This window comes from Hyperolius riggenbachi, chromosome 10 (assembly GCF_040937935.1).
Source record: "Hyperolius riggenbachi isolate aHypRig1 chromosome 10, aHypRig1.pri, whole genome shotgun sequence".
Lineage (NCBI taxonomy): Eukaryota > Metazoa > Chordata > Amphibia > Anura > Hyperoliidae > Hyperolius > Hyperolius riggenbachi.
In genome coordinates this window covers 200,351,933-200,370,673 of record NC_090655.1, presented here as the reverse complement: position 1 = coordinate 200,370,673, position 18,741 = coordinate 200,351,933, and the positions used below count along the sequence as shown (strand labels likewise).

Sequence of the window (18,741 nt, the reverse complement as noted above, 5' to 3'; positions counted from 1 at the left end):
TCTGCATGTACCCCATGTCCCAATGCCTGCATGTACCCCATGTCCCAATGCCTGCCTATCCTATGTCTCAGTGTCTGCCTGTCCTCCTATGTCCAATTGTCTGCCTGTCCTCCTATGTCCCAGTGCCTGCCTGTCCTCTTATTTCCCAGTGTTTTTGTGTCCCCCTGTGTCCGAGTATTTGTGTGTCTGTATCTACCCCATGTCCCAATGCCTGCCTGTCCGCTTGTCCTCCTATGTCCCAATGCCTGCCTGTCCGCCTATGTCCCAATGCCTGCCGGTCCTCCTATGTCTCAGTGTCTGCCTGCCCCCCATGTCCCAGTGTCTTCGTGTCGCCCTGTGTCCCAGTATCTGGTGTCTGTATGTACCCCATGTCCCCGGTGTCTGCGTGTCCTGATGTCATGCATACATGCAGCTGCCACTTATTCATCGTCAGGCTGTCCCCCGTGTCTCAAATATATACATCTCTTCCAGCTTTGATCATCGCTGTATCCCCCGGTAATCTGCGTGTCTGCATGTACTTAGTGTAATCTGTGTTTGCGTGTGCCTGATTGCGGGTTTCCCGATATCTTATATGCATATTTGCAGCTGCCACTCAGGCTTTACTCGGCGTCCCAAATACTTAACTCTCTTGCAGCTTTGATCACCGTCCGGGCCAGCACGTCTCCCGGTACCGCTGCAGTTTGTATCAATCAGGAAGTCCCGGACGGCTTTGCAGAGAAACGTACCAATCAGGAGGGCGACACTGTGATTGGCCCCAATGACGGAGAGGTGGTTCCGCCCTCTTGCTGAGAAGGGCACAGCGTGATTGGCGGTTGAGGCTATCGCCCCCGCCTGATTGGTGCTTTTCTCGGCAAACACGTCCGGGACTTTCTGATTGATACAAACTGCAGCGGTACCGGGAGACGTGCTGGCCCGGACGGTGATCAAAGCTGCAAGAGAGTTAAGTATTTGGGATGCCGAGGAAAGCCTAATAAATAAGTGGCAGCTGCAAATATGCGTGTAAGATATCGGGAAACCCGCAACCAGGCACACGCAAACACCGATTACACTAAGTACATGAAGACACGCAGATTCTGGGACGGGCACACAGACACTGCAACACAGGGAGAAATGCAGACACTGGGGCACAGGGGGGCATGCATACGCAGCAGACATGGGGATAGAAAACACAGGAAGGAGGCACAGGTCAAAAAATTGTAGCATTCGGTCTATAAGACGCACTGACTTTTCACCCCCACTTTTGGGGAAGAAAAAGTGCGTCTTATAGTCCGAAAAATACGGTATCTGCAGATCAGATCCAACAGGATGGATTTTCAGATCTGCAGATAATTGTCTGATCTGCAGATGAATGTCCATTAAACAAGGTGTGTATGAGATCTGCAGATATCATAGACTTTGAATGCATATTGCAGGAACAGATCTTTTGCAGGAACAGATCTTTTGCAGATACTGATCTCTTGCATGTGTACAGCATCTTTGTGTGCAGCATCTTGCAAAGATTTTTATCTGATGGGGAGTTCAGCTCAATAGAATAGACTGTGTAGGTGTGGCTCTCATACTGCATGGAAGGGGGTACAATTGGTCTGTGATCTTTCATTTTCCAAAGACTTTTTTCTGATGTGTGTACCCACCTTTAGGCTTTGTTCACAGTGGTGCAGTGTAACATCCACTTTGTACACAGCTTACTGCAATGCACCACCTACACAGTGCGGCAATAGCATTGCGGTATGGTATACTGCTAAATGTGCAAGTTAACAGGTACAATAATGCATACTTTTCATGGTACTTATCCGTTAGCCGGGCGCATCCGGCAGGTGGCGCTAATTACTATTCCCCCTCCAGGCCGACATGGATAGTAGGGAAAGATGTAACTCTGGTGGAGTTTTGTCGCCACCTGCCGGATGCGCCCGGCTTACAGATAAGTACCCTTTTCATCGACTATTTGCTTCACTGAAGGCAACGCAACATAGGCACAGTGTTGCCAACTCATCCCTTTAATTACTGACACATCTAAGTTATACAGGTTCTGGGGCTATTTGCACATAATCAGTGCCTTAACTGCATCTACCTAGCCACAAAACCTGTATAATTCATATATGTCAGTAATTAAAGGGATGAGTTGGCAACACTGCGTAGGCATAACCTGCGTTATAACTTATTCGTTCTGTTTAGCATTCTGGTTATACAGCACAGAATCCCACTGTGAACATGGTCTTAGATAAACTGCACTATTATTTGCTTTCAGTCTTATAGCAAGATGGAAAAAGTTGCCTATTTAGGCTAGGTTTCCACTTGTGCGTTTTGTGTCAGTTTTTCTGCTCAGAAAATTCGCATAGATTTTAAAACTAATGTTAGTCAATGCAGCTGTTTCCACTCTATGCGAATTTTCGTTAGCGTTCGTACGCGTTAAAAAATCTGAGGTCCTGTATAATTTTTTCGGACATCGCGTACGATTCGCGTACAATGCTTTGTATAGGCAATGCAAATTTTCGCGTTACTTGCCCGAAAATTCGCATTAGATCCATGGTTACAGGAAGTTGTCAGCAGTCATGACTAAGCTGTTACTAGGCAGATTATGCATATGTAACTAATGCGCATTTTCGCATAAAAACGCGTACAAATTTACATGCGAATTTTCACCAATCAGAAAAATCTTATACGATTTTTTGCAGGCGAAAACGTAACGCTACAGTGGAAACGTACCCTTACTAGTTTGAACTAACTGAACTGAGCAGAGATTTCTTTGCCACAGGATAGATAGAACATACAGTGCATCATGGAAATATAATGGGATTGTCTGATTCACTAAGCGAAATAGCACGAGTCATTGTGCTATTAAATCAGCGTGACTTAATTTCCCCTTCCATGCACACTATGCGCGCTAATGGCAGTGTAGCGTGCATAATTAAACAGCTGTGTACCAAAGCCGCACGGTAGTGCAGCTGCTACTACGTTAATTAACATAGTAGAGGCTGCATTACCGTGCCGTGCGGCTTTGGTAAGCAGCGCCCGCTGTTTAATTATGCATCTACCTTGACATTTCCTATCTCTAGTTTTCCATCATCTTCCCTGGAGCTTCTGAAACTGAGGCCTGGTGCACACCAAAACCCGCTAGCAGATCCGCAAAATGCTAGCAGATTTTGAAACGCTTTTTCTTATTTTTCTGTGGCGTTTCAGCTAGCATTTTGCGGTTTTGGGAAGCGTTTTTGGTGTAGTAGATTTCATATATTGTTACAGTAAAGCTATTACTGTACAGCTTCTGTAACAAAAACGCCTGCAAAACCGCTCTGAACTGCCGTTTTTCAGAGCGGTTTGCGTTTTTCCTATACTTAACATTGAGGCAGAAACACCAACTCGATCCAAAAAATGCCTCACCCCGGGAGTATGCGTTTTTGCAAAAACGCCTCCCGCTCTGGTGTGAACCACCCCATTGAGATACACTGACCAAGCGGATCCGCAAAACGCTGAAAAAGCCGCTCGGTGTGCACCAGCCCTGAAAGACTGATTTGACAGTGTGAATCACCATTTTTCGGGCGATTTTGCTAAAATGGAAGGTACAGGAAAAGCACAAAGTGCTCACTATATCGCTTTATGCGCTTTTTGTTCCGCGGTTATTCAAATGTGAAGTATTTAGGTAAGGGGCTCTTTGAATCAGGCCAAAAACTAGCTAAAAATCGCAATTTGACCCCAAAAAAGTGCTTACAAATCGCCTACCCAAAAATGAGGCGCGCGGGCGAACGCCAGGAGGTGCTAAAAAAAAAATCACGCAAAAAAATCAAAAACCGCTGGCGTCAGCGATTTCGATTTTAGATGTGAACAAAGCCTCAGTCTTATCACTCTCATGAACTTACAACTTTACTTTTTTTTTTCAATTATAATTTTCAATTCACCATTTTCATATTGTGGACTGTGAGTGAACTGAAAATCATTAATGTTTTTATGTACAAATGTTTTAAAGGACTACTGTAGGGGGTCGGGGGAAAATGAGTTGAACTTACCCGGGGCTTCTAATGGTCCCCCGCAGACATCCTGTCCCCGTGCAGCCACTCACCGATGCTCCAGGCCCCACCTCCGGTTCACTTCTGGAATTTCCGACTTAAAAGTCGGAAAATCGCTGTGCCTGCACGGCTGTGTCCTCTCTCCAGCTGACATCACCAGGAGCGTACTGCGCAGGCACAGACCATAGTGGGCCAGAGCAATACACTCCTGGTGAGGCTAGTGGGAGGGAGAGCGCAGCTGCACAAGTGCAGTGGTTTTCTGACTTTAAAGTCAGAAATTACAGATGTGAACCGGAGGCGGGGACTGGAACATCGGTGAGTGGCTGTGCGGGCACCGGACGTCTGCGGGGGACCATTAGAAGCCGCAGGTAAGTTCAACTCATTTTCCACTGACCCCCCTACAGTAGTCCTTTAAGACGGTGTATACAAAATAAACGTTGGTACTTATCCGTTAGCCGGGCGCATCCTCTAGGTGGTGACAAAACTCCACCAGAGTTACATCTTTCCCTACTATCTATGTCGGCCTGGAGGGGGAATAGTAATTAGCGCCACCTGCCGGATGCGCCCGGCTAACGGATAAGTACCTAAACTTTAAAAAGGACTGCAGTGACACTACTATATGCTTTTCTGATTCTTTGTTTGGACTTTGTTTGTTGGGGTATGATGTGCTAATAAGGTACTTATCCGTTAGCCGGGCGCATCCTCTAGGTAGCGACAAAACTCCACCAGAGTTACATCTTTCCCTACTATCCATGGCGGCCTGGAGGGGGAATAGTAATTAGCGCCACCTGCCGGATGCGCCCGGCTAACGGATAAGTACCGCTAATAATTCTGTTGCATGATTGCATGCAGCTTGGCCTCCTGCCAATTTTGTTTGGCCCTATTCCAACCTGCAAACACTTTGCATTACATTTTCAAGTAAGCCAAAATTAAATAGGTTCCATTTGTAGTGCTGTACATTGTTTGGTTTTCATCACTCTGCGATCGCGGTTTTCTGTGCGTGATTTTTCACATTAGTTAGCGATTTTCTGTATTGTGGGGAAATATATAATGTCATTAGAAGCGGGTACATCATGCAGAAAAAGCAGAAAGTTGTTCCATCTTAAAACACGGAAACAGAATGTGAAAGAATGTAGAAGATTTCCGATTCACGAGTGAGCCATTGGCTTTAACCTCTTGAGGACCGCAGTGTTAAACCCCACTAAAGACCAGGACATTTTTCACAGTAAGGGCCACTGCAGCTTAAAGGGCTCGCTGCAGGGCCGCACAACACAGCACCCCCCTTTTCTCCCTACCAACTGATGGTGGGGTTTGATCGCTCCACCAATGTTTGTTTTTTTTCTATATAAATATTTATTTGTTTATTTGTGTGATATTTTTCCCATTTTCCCATTTTTTTATTGATTTTGTTATCCTCCTGCCTCCCTCCCCCTGCCAGCCAATAACTGTGATTCAGCCTATGACAGTGGATCACCGCTAAGACTCTGGAGGGGACACCCAGTACATCGCTGCTGTAGATCGCAGCGCTGTACACAGTAAATAGTCGCCGTCTAACAGTCTCCTAGCGGCGATTGCCGCTGGTATACTGAAGGCGGAGCAGAGGCATACAAGCGGGGATGCGCGATCCCCTGCAATCCCCACCCCAAGGACCTTACGCTGATCGGCATTAGGTGGTCCTGGGGGCTGTCGGTGTGACGCGGTCGGCAATAGGTTAATGGTGACATCTTTGGTGCGCATTTGGCTTCATGCGGCATAGCACACGTGAATCTAACCAATGTGTTCCATACCTTGGAGATATGTCACATTAATAAATAGATCAGTATGAATGCCATGTAGTACCTGACCTCCTGCATTTCCTCTCTTTTATGCACAGAAATTTCTGTATGGGATAGTCATCCTTTCCATACTCATAACAATCTGGGGTGTCTGCCTCTCAGCTGTAACTCTGGGCTACAGACTGAAAGAGATGGTGTATGCCTGCAAATGTCAGGTAAGTCATGGTAGATTTACACACATGCATGTTACATAAGGAAGCACCGAGATAAGTGATGGCCAGAAATTACGCCTATGCATAATTGCACATTGTAATTCGCAATTACTCCATGTAATCGTAATGCAAAATTTTCGGAATATGCATGAAATTTTTTTTGCATGCAAACGTCATTGCTAATCATACGTACGCATGTTACTGCTGCGCTTGCGTTGCGTTTTTAAAAACGCATGCGTTTTTAAAAACGCAAGGTCTTTTGAAAAAGAATGAAAATCGTGATGACTTGTACACACTGGTGCGATGCGTTTTTAAAAAAACGCAAACGCAGTGCCTGCTGCGCTTTTTTAAGCGCAGCGCATGAAAAACGCATTAAAAACGCATGCGCTTGCGTTTTTCAGAAGTCAGTATCCCAGAAGACTCTGCAATGTCCTGATTCCTGTTGAAATGTAAACTAGAAAAAAAACAAAGGATTCTTTAGCCAATCAGCAATTACAAGAAAAACGCAAACGCACAAAAAACGCAGGCAAAAGCGCATGCGTTTTTAAAACTACAGGCACTTTAAAAACGCATGCGCTTGCGTTTTTGCCTGCGTTTTTCAGTGTGTACAGGCCCTTAGCGTAATTGACGCATAATTTCGGAAGCAACAGTTTCTGATAACACCAAATTTAACACACCTGCTGTCCATTCACACCTGAGACGTTGCAACACTAATGCTTCATACACACTTGAGATAAAAGTCTTTGGAAAATGCAAGATCACAGACCAATTTTACCCCCTTCCATGTAGTATGAGAGCCATACTCTACACAGTCTATTCTATGGAGCTGCACTCCATCAGATAAAATCTTTGCAAGATGCTGCACACAAAGATGTCCGTACACACTCAAAAGATCATTATCTGCAAAAGATCTGTTCCTGCAAAAAATCAATTCCTGCAAAATGCATTCATAGTCTATGAGATCTGCAGATCCTCATACACACCTGGTTTAACAGACTTCATCTGCATATCTGGCAATCATCTGCAGATCTGAAAATCCATCCTGGTGGATCTGATCTGCAGATGATTGTCTGTTAAACCAGGTGTGTATGAGGATCTGCAGATCTCAGACTATAAATGCATTTTGCAGGAAAGGATTTTTTGCAGGAACAGATCTTTTGCAGATAATGATCTTTTGAGTGTGTACGGGCAGGGGCGCCTCTCCCACCAGTCACTAGAGGCAGCCGCTTGGGGCGCTGTGCATTGAAAAGGCGGAGCTGCCTGCCGCATCTAATGTGAGCGTTTTTAACTTTTTTCATTTATTTACCTTTAGCACGCTGCCCACGTGCTCACTAGTGCCTCCCTCTGTATAGTGTCTCCATTAAGTAGTCCCCGCCTCCTCCTCCGCTGCCTCCCCGATCAATAGAGCAGTGAGTCACCGCTGACTCTTCTCTCCTCCACTCCTCAAGCTGCGGCCCTGCTTCTCCATTAGCCACCGGGTAAAGTGTTTACCTCATGTGGCCACACCCTGCCTTTAACTCCGCCCCCGCCTGTCAACTCAAGCACTCTGGCGCTGTATTTGAAATGTCTGATGACAGTGACAGTCCCCGTTCCTGCTGTGATGTGAGCAGCTTCCCTGTCTGTGTCTGCAGAGTGCAGACTGCAGGTCTGAGCCCTTTCATGTAACGACATGTGCTGTGTGGGGGAGGGGGAGAACGATCAAGAAGGAGAGCTTCTGTGCAGAGAAGGGGGAGGCTGCAGCTGAAGGATGTACCCACTACCCAGGGAGAAAGGAAACTCCAGTCCCAGGACACATCACATCTTTCTAACCAGTGAGTAAAAGCAGGCTGACAACTGTCTGCTGTACGGGATGGCCAGGCACTCCTCATTAATCACTGGCTATTCAGTGATTGTTCCAGTCTGCACTATAATCTGATAGAGCATGGGAATGTAGACAATATATAAGATATACATATATATATATTTACATACTTAAATAAAATAAAACAACATACACAACCTCCAAAGTGGCATTTAATTGGCCGTGGCCTTCTTTATTGGTTATTTAAAAACAAAAAGAGGTCCAAATAACTTTATTGAAATATATAAATATAAATATCAAAACTGTCATCAACGATCAAAACAGGTAAAACAGTTCATTGTGATCCACCACTACGGTTTGGAACACTTGTAACACTCAAACTTCCCAAAAGGACCCCTTCACGAAATTTGTCCACACTAGCCTGTGTGACTTGAAGAACCAATAAAGCTTGACCACGACGAGCAATCGCTTTACCTAAAAAGGGGGAAGGGTGGGTGGGGAGCTCCCCAGACCGCTCTGGACTAAAGGCAGATTATGCTGAGACGGACCCTTAATTTATACCCTGTACCTTGACCTGATAGGCTGCTGCAACATTGTATGAGCCCCAGCAACACCTGGCAGACTACCTACTGCTCACCTGCCGACCAATCACCAGAAGAGCTACATTTTTTCACCCTGCAACCTGTGCCCAGTGACCTGACCAATCAGCAGCGCAGCTACCTCACAGGTTAACTTCAATGTTCAATTTCATGACAGGAGGAGCCCCTTGTAACGCAAACCCTTCTAATTGTCACAATCCCATGTAGGGCCTATTTTATTAGATTATTGGCCCTTCTCATTATATGTAGGGGAAGAGAGACTGGGCATCAATGTCATCTGTTTAGCAGTATATACTGTGTGCTGCAGTTGTGTTATGCCTTGATGCAGTTTGAAAAATGCTGGGTTCTTGTTATAGGGGCCCAATATGTGAGCATTTTATCCATTCTTGCAACCTGTAATATATTAGTACAGTATAGCATCTTATTTCACATATACAGATCTGCTGTTTGTTTGGTTGTCATGGTAACGGTCACCGGTCAATGACATTCTTGAGCACTGGGGGGACGCTTAAAGAGAACCAGAGACAATCTAAAGAAAAGATTGTATCCATACCTGGGGCTTCCTCCAGCCCCATACGCACGGATCGATCTTACACCGCCGTCCTCCGCTGCCCGCAGCTATGAGAACTGGCTCCCCGCTCTGGCGTCAGTCGGAGCCAGTCTGAGCGTAAGGGAAGTGCGCTGTTTGCGTATCTCTGCAGCAGCCGCTGGAGAGATACGTAGAGGGCACACTTCTCCTGCGTAGCCTGGCTCCGATGATGTCAGTGACTGGAGCCGGTTCTCGTAGTTGCAGGCAGAGGAGGATGGCGGCATGGGAGCGATCTGTGCGTATGGGGCTGGAGGAAGCCCCAGGTATGTATAAAATATTTTCTTTAGATTGTCTCTGGTTCCCTTTAAACCAGACCTGAAAATGTAAAAAAAAAAAAAAAAGTTTCACTTATCTGGGGCTTCTACCAGCTCCCTGCAGCCATCCTGTGCCACGCAGGTCCCCAACGATCCTAGCGGTGCAGTTTTGGTTTTGCCAACTTAGAAGTCGACGTCCACTGCGCTTGTGGGGCCCTGGCTGCACAGGTCCTCATTCGCTCCAGTCACTGGAAGCATCCTCTGTGCGGACAGAGTACGGGAAAATCACTACTGTGCAGGATGCTTCTGGCTGCAGGAGTGAACGAGGACCTGTGCACCCAGGGCAGGAGCAGCGAACAGTGACTCTACAAACCGCAGTGGGAGAACAGAGGATTGTTGAGGACTGGCACGAGACAGGTTCACTTTAAGCAGTTGACCAACAGGATAGCAAGCACTGAGGATTACAGTTTTACATTTGTTTTTCCCATGGTGGAGGGGTTACTTCTGGCTGCAGCTGCTGCTACTACCATCTCAAACTGAGGCCAGTTGAAAGTGTTTGTAAACCCCTAGCAGTTCTGTTGTATAGGCAAATCATTAGGTTTAGCTTTGTTTCTGTCTATAGCCAAGTAGCTTAGATTCTAAGCCTTTGGCAGGGTTCTTCCTTGTCTCGTAATTCAACATAATCATGTGCTCCTTTTCTATGACTGCTATTACTGGGCCCACCTAACCAGCCCAAAATTGCATGATCACGTATTCTCTGCCCTGTTTGCCTTGTATAGCCTTTACTACGTTGTATAACCTTGTTATGTCTGCCATCCTTTTGAATTATTGTATGTATTTATTGCCCAGCACTGCGTAATATGTTGGCACTTTATAAATGCAATTAATTATAATTGTATGGAAAATTAGTTTGTTAAATAGAATACTCTTCATTCTGGACGACTCTGTGCTTTTGAGATTAAAGGATACCCGAGGTGACATGAGGAGACAGACATGTGTATGTACAGTGCCTAGCGCACAAATAACTATGCTGTGTTCCTTTTCTTCTTTCTCTGCCTGAAAGAGTTAAATATCAGGTATGTAAGTGGCTGACTCAGTCCTGAAGTGACTACAGTGTGACCCTCACTGATAAGAAATTCCAACTATAAAACACTTTCCTAGCAGAGGATGGCTTCTGAGAGCAGGAAGGAGATAAAAGGGTCAATAGTTCATAACTGTTAGCTCTGGTATACTTCAAAGAATGTGTCATTGAGCAAAAACAACAGTTAAAACTTAAAAAAGCAGATTTAGGGCTCGTTTCCACTAGTGCGGTGCGGAATCGCTGCATAGCACCGCTGACAAAATCGCATGCGGATGCGATTCCGCATGCGTTTTTTGCCGCGATTTCGCATAGGCAGGGTATATGCGATTTTAACCATGTCACTGCCTGTGTCAATTAAAATTACTTCCAATGCGAAATCGCGGGAAAAAACGCATGAAAAAAACGCATGCGATTTCCCTATTAAATACATTGCCTGCGATTCGCCTGCATTCCACACGCAGGCGAATTCTGCAGGCCCTACCGTGCAGAAAAATCCTGCACAGAAAAACGCAGAAGAAAACTGACAAGTGGAAACAGGGCCATCCACTTGTATTGGTTATGCAAATCCGCATGCGGACAACGCATGCGGATTCGCTCTAGTGGAAACGGGCCCTGAAACATGAAATAAAACTGTGGAATATTTTAAAAAGTCATTTTTAGGAGAAGGAAGATAGATATTTTCATTAGTTTATTTTTGCTTTGAGTGTCTTTTAAAGGATAGCCAAGCTGAAAATGTATATACAATAGGGGTCTATACATACTTAATTTTTAGGGTTATCCACACCAGGATCACTGCCTCCATTGCCTCAGCCATGCTCCATTTACATGCAATCAGTATTGGACTAGGCCCCCGTCCACAAGTATCGGTAGTTGGTGACCTCTAAACCAGATCATGAAGGCAGTGGCAGCCCTGCCAAAGTGGTGTCCAAGAATAAACTATTCATGCGTAGTTGAAGAATATTTGCTTCAACCCCAGTTGGGGTCTAGACTGGGAATGACTGCAGGGAAACGAAGCCTGGCAGGGGAAAATGGAAGCAGCAATCCTGGTGTGGATACAGGATCCTTTTATTGATGCAATTTCAGCTCTTATATCCTTTAAGGTTAAGCCCCATCTACACAATACGATTCTTTGTGCAATTTGATTATGATTCTATTTACGATCCGATTAAATCTGACATGTCCGATCAGGATTCAATTCGATTCATTTCAATTTGCCATTGTTTTGCAATGGCAAATCGAATTGAATCGAATCCCGATTGGACATGTCGGATTTAATTGGATCGTAAATAGAATCATAATCGAATCGCACAAAGAATCGGATCATGTAGATGTGGCTTGACTGACCACGGGTGATTGCCTGGTGCCCCCTAATGCCCTATCCTCAAGAGGGTTGTAGTTTGGCTGCAAAAAGTAGTGTTGGGAGTGGGCTAGGAGTAGGTTTTGCACCAACTATGGTTACTTAAAGAGAGTCTGAAGCGAGAATAAATCTCGCTTCAGACCTCATAAATAGCAGGGGCATGTGTGCCCCTGCTAAAACGCCGCTATAGCGCGGCTTAACGGGGGTCCCTTCACCCCCAAATCCCCCTCGATACACCGGGGGAGCGCTTCCTGGTTGGGGCAGGGCTAACCGCCGCAGCCCTGCCCCACGCGCGTCTGTCAGCGCGTATCTCCGCCTCTCCCCGCCCCTCTCAGTCTTCCTTCACTGAGAGGGGCGGGGGAGAGGCGGCGATGCGCCGCTGACAGACGCGACTGGAGGCAGGGCTGCAGCCGTTAGCCCTGCCTCCAGGAAGAGACAGCCAGCGACTTTTTCTACGACACACTTTTGCGGGGGGTGGGTTGGGGGTGAAGGGACCCCCGTTTAGCCGCGGGATAGCGGCGTTTTAGCAGGGGCACACGTGCCCCTGCTATTTATGAGCTCTGAAGCGAGATTTATTCTCGCTTCAGAGTCTCTTTAAGTCTGGCCACCAAACTGCAGAGAGGGGCGCAGCCCCAATCAGCTGGGGGGGGGGGGGGACGCCACAGGTTTCCTTGCCTGGAGTGACAAAAAGGCTAGAGGCGCCCCTGTGTACGGGCATCTTTGTGTGCAGGATCTTGCAAAGATTTTATCTGATGGGGAGTTCAGCTCCATAGAATACACTGTGTAGAGTATGGCTCTCATACTACCTGGAAGGGGGTAAAATTGGTCTGTGATCTTGCATTTTCCAAAGACTTTTATCTCAAGTGTGTATGAAGCATAAGGCCTCTTTTCCACGAACTGTTTATAGGCAGTGAAATGCCTCTCAAACTATCACAACTGCTCACTGCTGCCTGGTAACTGCTTGCTGCTGCTTGGCAACTGCTTGCTGAGCACAGAGCTCAACAGTTCGTGGAAAAGAGGCCTAACAAGTCACATAACCCCAGGGAGGGAAAATGTCTAATTGGACAAAATTTTGACATTCTTCATTTGGGATTGTACTCACTTTTGTTGCCAGCTTTGTAGACATTAATGTCTGTGTGCTGCGTTATTTTGATGGGGCAGCAAATTTACACTGTTATACAAGCTGTACACCGACTACTTTAAATTGTCTCAAAGGGTCATATCTTCAGTGTTGCCCCATGAAAAGATGTAATAAATTATTTACAAAAAAATGAGCAGCTTTACTCACTTTAGTGAGCTTTTTCTGTGTTCTCATTTATTTCTTAAAGGACATCCAAGGTGACATGTTACATGATGAGATGAGATAGACATGTGTATGTACAGTGCCAAGCACACAAATAACTATATTGTGTTCCTATTTTTATTTAGCTGCCTGAAAGAGTTAAAAATCAGGTATGCAAGTGACAGTTTCTAACTGGGTTGGGACTGGGTTAGACTATAGCGTAACCCTCACTGATAAGGAATTGCAGCCATAAAACACTTTCCTGGCAGCAGTAGAGCGATAAAAAGGATCAATAGTTCATAGATTTTAGCTCTGACATACTTCAGTGAATGTGTCATTGAGAAGAGGCCATGAAACAGGAAAAACGTAAGAAGCAGATTTAGATATGAAATAAAACTGGAATATCGAAAAAAAAAAAAAGTAATTTTTAGAAGGAGGAGGACAGATGCAATTGTTTATCTCATTATTTTATTTTCACCTCGGATGTCCTTTAAGTTAATAATATGTCTAAATATAAATAAGGTAGTTTCTTGCTAGACTCTTTGCCTCCTAGATAGAACACGTTCCATCACTCCTATAAGCAACTTTTTCAGTTCAAGTAATGAAAGGAATATGCAGGGATTCACAGATGATTCACCAGCTTACTAACTATGCTGAACCCCATTATCCAGTATCTAAATGACTTGGTCAGTCTGAGTAAGTGAATTATCTGCACACATACACTCACTGGTCATTTTATTATTTACAACTTGCTAGTAACAGCTTAGACCCCCTTTTGCCTTCAGAACTTCATTAATGAAAAAATTGTTAAGTGACTGTAAGCCATATTGACATAGCATCACACAGTTGTTTCAGATTTGTCAACTGCACATCCATGATGCAAAACGTTTGTCTCCACAGCGGCGGAAGTGAGCATTCTCCAACTCATCGGTCGGAGACTGCCAACAGGGGTCATAAAGGGATACTGTAGACATGGTCGGCAACAATACTCAGGCTGTGGCATTTTAGCGATGCTCAGTTGGTAACAAGGGGGCCAAAGTGTGCGGAGATGATATCCCCCATGTCATTTCACCACCAGTCTTAAAGCTACGTACACACATGCAACAACGATCGTTCGTTGTCAACGACGAACGAACTTTTAATTGATGAAAGAACGACCTAAGTAAAGTTAGTTTTAAAAGGTGTGTAACGATCAGATCGTTAGAACGAACGTTACATCACGTAAAAGTAACTATTGCGCCTGCGCATAAAAATGAAAAGTTTCATGGAGAAATAGTGAAATGCGCATGTCAAGCCTAGTACGAATGATCGTTTCCAACGATGTACTACTTTTGCAAACGATCGTCGTTGGGAAAAATCCGCCAAGCTAGATCATTCGTTTTGAATGATCTAGCTCGTCCGTCGTTAGACTTCATGGTCGTTGGCTGCTTTTTTTCAAACGATCGTCGTTTGAAAGGATCGGGGAACGATTGTTTCAAACGACTATAGTTGCATGTGTGTACGCACCTTAACTGATGAAACTCGGCAGAATAGATCCATTATTATAATTATTATTATTATTTATTTATAAAGCTCCAACATATTCCGTGGCACTGTACAATGTAAGAAAACAAACAAGGGATACATAATGTTACAGACAATGATATACATCAAATATGAACACTGATACAAGATACAGCACTGCTGATTACAATTTGATTTAACATGATGACTAAAATGTATAAATGTATAAATGCAATGATTCTCCATTCTTGTATTGTCTAGTTTTGGCAAACCTGTCTAAATTGTATCCTCAGTTTCCTTTTCTTAGCTGACTGGTGTAGCACCCAATGTTGTCTTCTGCTGCTGTTGCCCATCCGCTTCAAGGTTTGACAGGCTGTGTTTTCAGCAATGGTATTCTACATCGTGACAATTAAAAATGGCGCACAGCGCCAGGGGAATGAAAAGGGCGCCTCATACACTTACATTATATAACGCTATTTAGCGTTATAAGTGTTAAAAAATGGCGCAGGCAGTGGACCTTACACTTATAACGCTAAATAGCGTTATAAGTGTTCACAAATGCAGAGGGAGGAGAGAGGCAGCGGGGCTCGGGGCAGAGAGAGGCAGCGGGGCTCGGGGCAGAGAGAGGCAGCGGGGGTCGGGGCTGAGAGAGGCAGCGGGGGTCGGGGCTGAGAGAGGCAGCGGGGGTCGGGGCTGAGAGAGGCAGCGGGGGTCGGGGCTGAGAGAGGCAGCGGGGGTCGGGTTAGGTCGGGGCAGAGAGAGGCAGCGGGGCACTGGAGGGCAAAGGCATCAGGGGTGGATGTGTGCAGAGACATACATTACCTTGTCCTGGGCAGCCGATCGCTCCTTCCCTCCGCTCCTGCACTTCTTCCATGTGTTTGCTGTAGTCCTGCAGCCGGCCAATCACCATGCGGAGACTGAAGCTATATGGTGATTGGCCGGCTGCAGGACTACAGCAAACACATGGAAGAAGTGCAGGAGCGGAGGGAAGGAGCGATCGGCTGCCCAGGACAAGGTAATGTATGTCTCTGCACACATCCACCCCTGATGCCTTTGCCCTCCAGTGCCCCGCTGCCTCTCTCTGCCCCGACCTAACCCGACCCCCGCTGCCTCTCTCAGCCCCGACCCCCGCTGCCTCTCTCAGCCCCGACCCCCGCTGCCTCTCTCAGCCCCGACCCCCGCTGCCTCTCTCAGCCCCGACCCCCGCTGCCTCTCTCAGCCCCGACCCCCGCTGCCTCTCTCAGCCCCGACCCCCGCTGCCTCTCTCAGCCCCGACCCCCGCTGCCTCTCTCAGCCCAGACCCCCGCTGCCTCTCTCAGCCCAGACCCCCGCTGCCTCTCTCTGCCCTGACCCCCGCTGCCTCTCTCTGCCCCGACCTAAGCCGATCTCAGCTGCCTCTCTCTGCCCCGACCCCGCTGCCTCTCTCTCTCTGCCCTGACCCCCGCTGCCTCTCTCTGCCCCGACCCCCGCTGCCTTTACTAGCAGCCCCTGTGTGTTTTTTCATGGCGCACCGCTCTGCAATAAATGTATCATAAAACGCTATTTACTGTTTTAATGTATTTACATTAAAACGGTAAATATCGTTTTATGATACATTTATCGGCAGAACGGTGCGCCATTTTTCTCCCTGCGCCATTTTCAGATGGACCCATTCTACATACCTTGGCTGGTATTTTACATACCTTGGCTGGTACAAGAGGTTGTTTGAGCAACTGTTGTCTTTTGACTTTTCTCCAACCAGTCTGCTCATTTTCAACTGATATCATCAAGGCATCTTTGGCCACACAACTGCCACACTCTGGATATTTTCTCCTTTTTTTTCTAACCAATCTCTATAAGTGCTGGAGATGGTTGTGTATGAAAATCCCAGTTAATCAGTAGTTGTATAAGCCAGAGTATACAGTAGTTCAAAAACTGTAGTATCCTCTGAACAGTTGCGGTCACATGATCAGTGCAGTTTTTTTATTTCTATTCTGGATTGTTAAGCAACACCCAGCTTCTAATTTATTATTTATGGAAGTACCTCATTACTATTATTATTATTGCTTTATAAAGCGCCAACATATTTTGTGGCGCCGTACAAACTAAGAAACATACGTATATAATAATACAGATAATGGTATACACCAATAGAGATGGCTCAAACCTCCGATTTTAGGTTCGCGAACCTCGAACGCGAACTTCCGCAAAAGTTCGGTTCGTGCGACCTTTGCGAACCGCAATAGACTTCAGTGGGGAGGCGAACTTGGAAAACTAGAAACATTTATGCTGGCCACAAAAGTGATGGAAAAGATGTTTCAAGGGGTCTAACACCTGGAGGCGGGCATGGCGGAGTGGGATACACACCAAAAGTCCCAGGGAAAAAAATCAGGATTTGACGCACAGCAGCGTTTTAAGGGCAGAAATCACATTGCATGCTAAATTGGAGGCCAAAAGTGCTTTAAAATATCTTGTATACATCAATCAGGTAGTGTAATTAGTGTACTGCTTCACACTGACAGACCAAACTCACTGTGTAACGCACAGCAAACAGCTGTTTGTGTAGTGACAGCCGTGCTGGACTGGTGCACACCATGGCGAGAGTGCAGGCGATATCGGTTTTCAAGCCCATATGGTCGACGGGCTGAGGTAGCTCAATGACAGAACAACAGTGACTGTCCAGCCGATCGAATTTGGTCTGTCCACAATGAAGCAACGACCTTATTATCTTGGGTCTGAACGCCCCCCCCCCCCCCCCCCGAAATACTCCTATAGCTGGCGGTCATTGCTTCATTGTGATACGCAAGCCTCTTCACCTCAGCAAGGTAGCGATCACGAAGGGGAATTGACAAATGTACATGCCTTTCGTTTTCTTGTTGCAGCTGCAGTGCAGCCAGAAAAATTAGGCAGGCATGTACACACACCAGAAAAAATTGTTATTGGTTTTGTTAGCGGCCTTAAAAATTCAGGAATCCGCCTGGAGTCCTGGACCCTGTTGGTGGTGGCGGAGAAGGCAGTCAAGCGGCCTGCAGACAGAGATGCTGTGTGGGGACTGGGGACCGACTTAGTCTTGGAGCAGGCAGTCACACGGCGTGCAGGCAGAGATGCTGTGTTCGGGGACTGACTTAGTCTTCGGGTGGGCAGTAGCCCTCCGTGATCCATGCCTCGTTCATTTTAATAAAGGTGAGGTACTGAACACTTTTTTGACCTAGACGACTTCTCTTCTCAGTAACAATGTCTCCAGCTGCGCTGAAGGTCATTTCTGACAGGATGCTTGAGGCAGGGCAAGACAGAAGTTGGATGGCAAACTGTGGCAGCTCTGGCCACTGGTCAAGCCGGCGCACCCAGTAGTCCAGGAGTTAATCGCTGCTCATAGTGTCTACATACACAGTTAAGGCCAGGTAGTCGCCTACCTGCCGGTCGAGGCGTTGGTGGAGGGTGGATCCGGAATTGCAAAGGCGATGTCCGACATGACCATGAGATCGCTGGAGCATCCTGTCCTTGCCTGTGTGGACATGGGAGAAGGATTACTGGCAGTGGTACCTTTATTCCGTTGTGCTGTGAAGCACTGTAAAGCATACTTGCCAGCTTGTTGTGCAAGTGCTGCATCCTTTCTGCATTCTGGTGAGTTGGTAACATCTCCACCACTTTGTGCTTATACCGAGGGTCTAGTAGTGTTGCCACCCAGTACAGGTCATTCCCCTTGAGTTTTTTTATATGGGGGTCCCTCTACAGGCTGGACAGCCTGAAAGCCGCCATCTGCACAAATTTGGATGCAGACGTACTATCCATCTCTTCCTCAGTGATGTCAGGTAAGTTCTCCTCCTCCCCCCCCCCCCCAGCCACGAAGAATACCACGGGAAAGTTGAGCAGCACAAGCCCCCTGCGACACCTGCTGTGGTTGTTCTTTCACCTCCTCCTCCTCCTCAAAAAAAACATCTTCCTCATCTGACTCCTCTTCCCCACACGACTCTTCCTCCTCCTTCTCCCCCCTCCTCTGTGCTGCCGCAGGTGTTGAGGAAACATCTGGTTCTGCTGTTAATTGATCCCACATCTTTTCCTCCTGTGCCTGTTCCTGTTCACGCTTCTCCACAGCTTGATCCAGCACTCTATGCACAGCACGCTCCAGGAAGAAAGCATATGGGATCAAGTCGCAGATGGTGCCTTCACTGCGACTCACCATGTTTGTCACCTCCTCAAACGGCCTTCAGGCATTTCACGTGAGTGTCCAGTACTTCGGTCAGAACAACCTCATCTCCCCAGAGCATGTCCTTGTACTGTAGTTGTACAGATACTCATTGACGGCTTTCT

The 18,741-nt window shown here is 46.5% G+C and overlaps 1 protein-coding gene across 1 annotated transcript in view; it reads left to right on the top strand.

The window, feature by feature from the left end:
* LOC137534225 (transmembrane protein 176B-like) overlaps positions 1-18,741 on the top strand; it is a 127,721-nt gene that overhangs the window by 99,739 nt on the left and 9,241 nt on the right. The window contains exon 6 of the mRNA XM_068255629.1: positions 5,872-5,988. Within this exon, the coding sequence (XP_068111730.1) occupies positions 5,872-5,988 (117 nt within the window). The remainder of the gene's footprint in view (positions 1-5,871; positions 5,989-18,741) is intronic.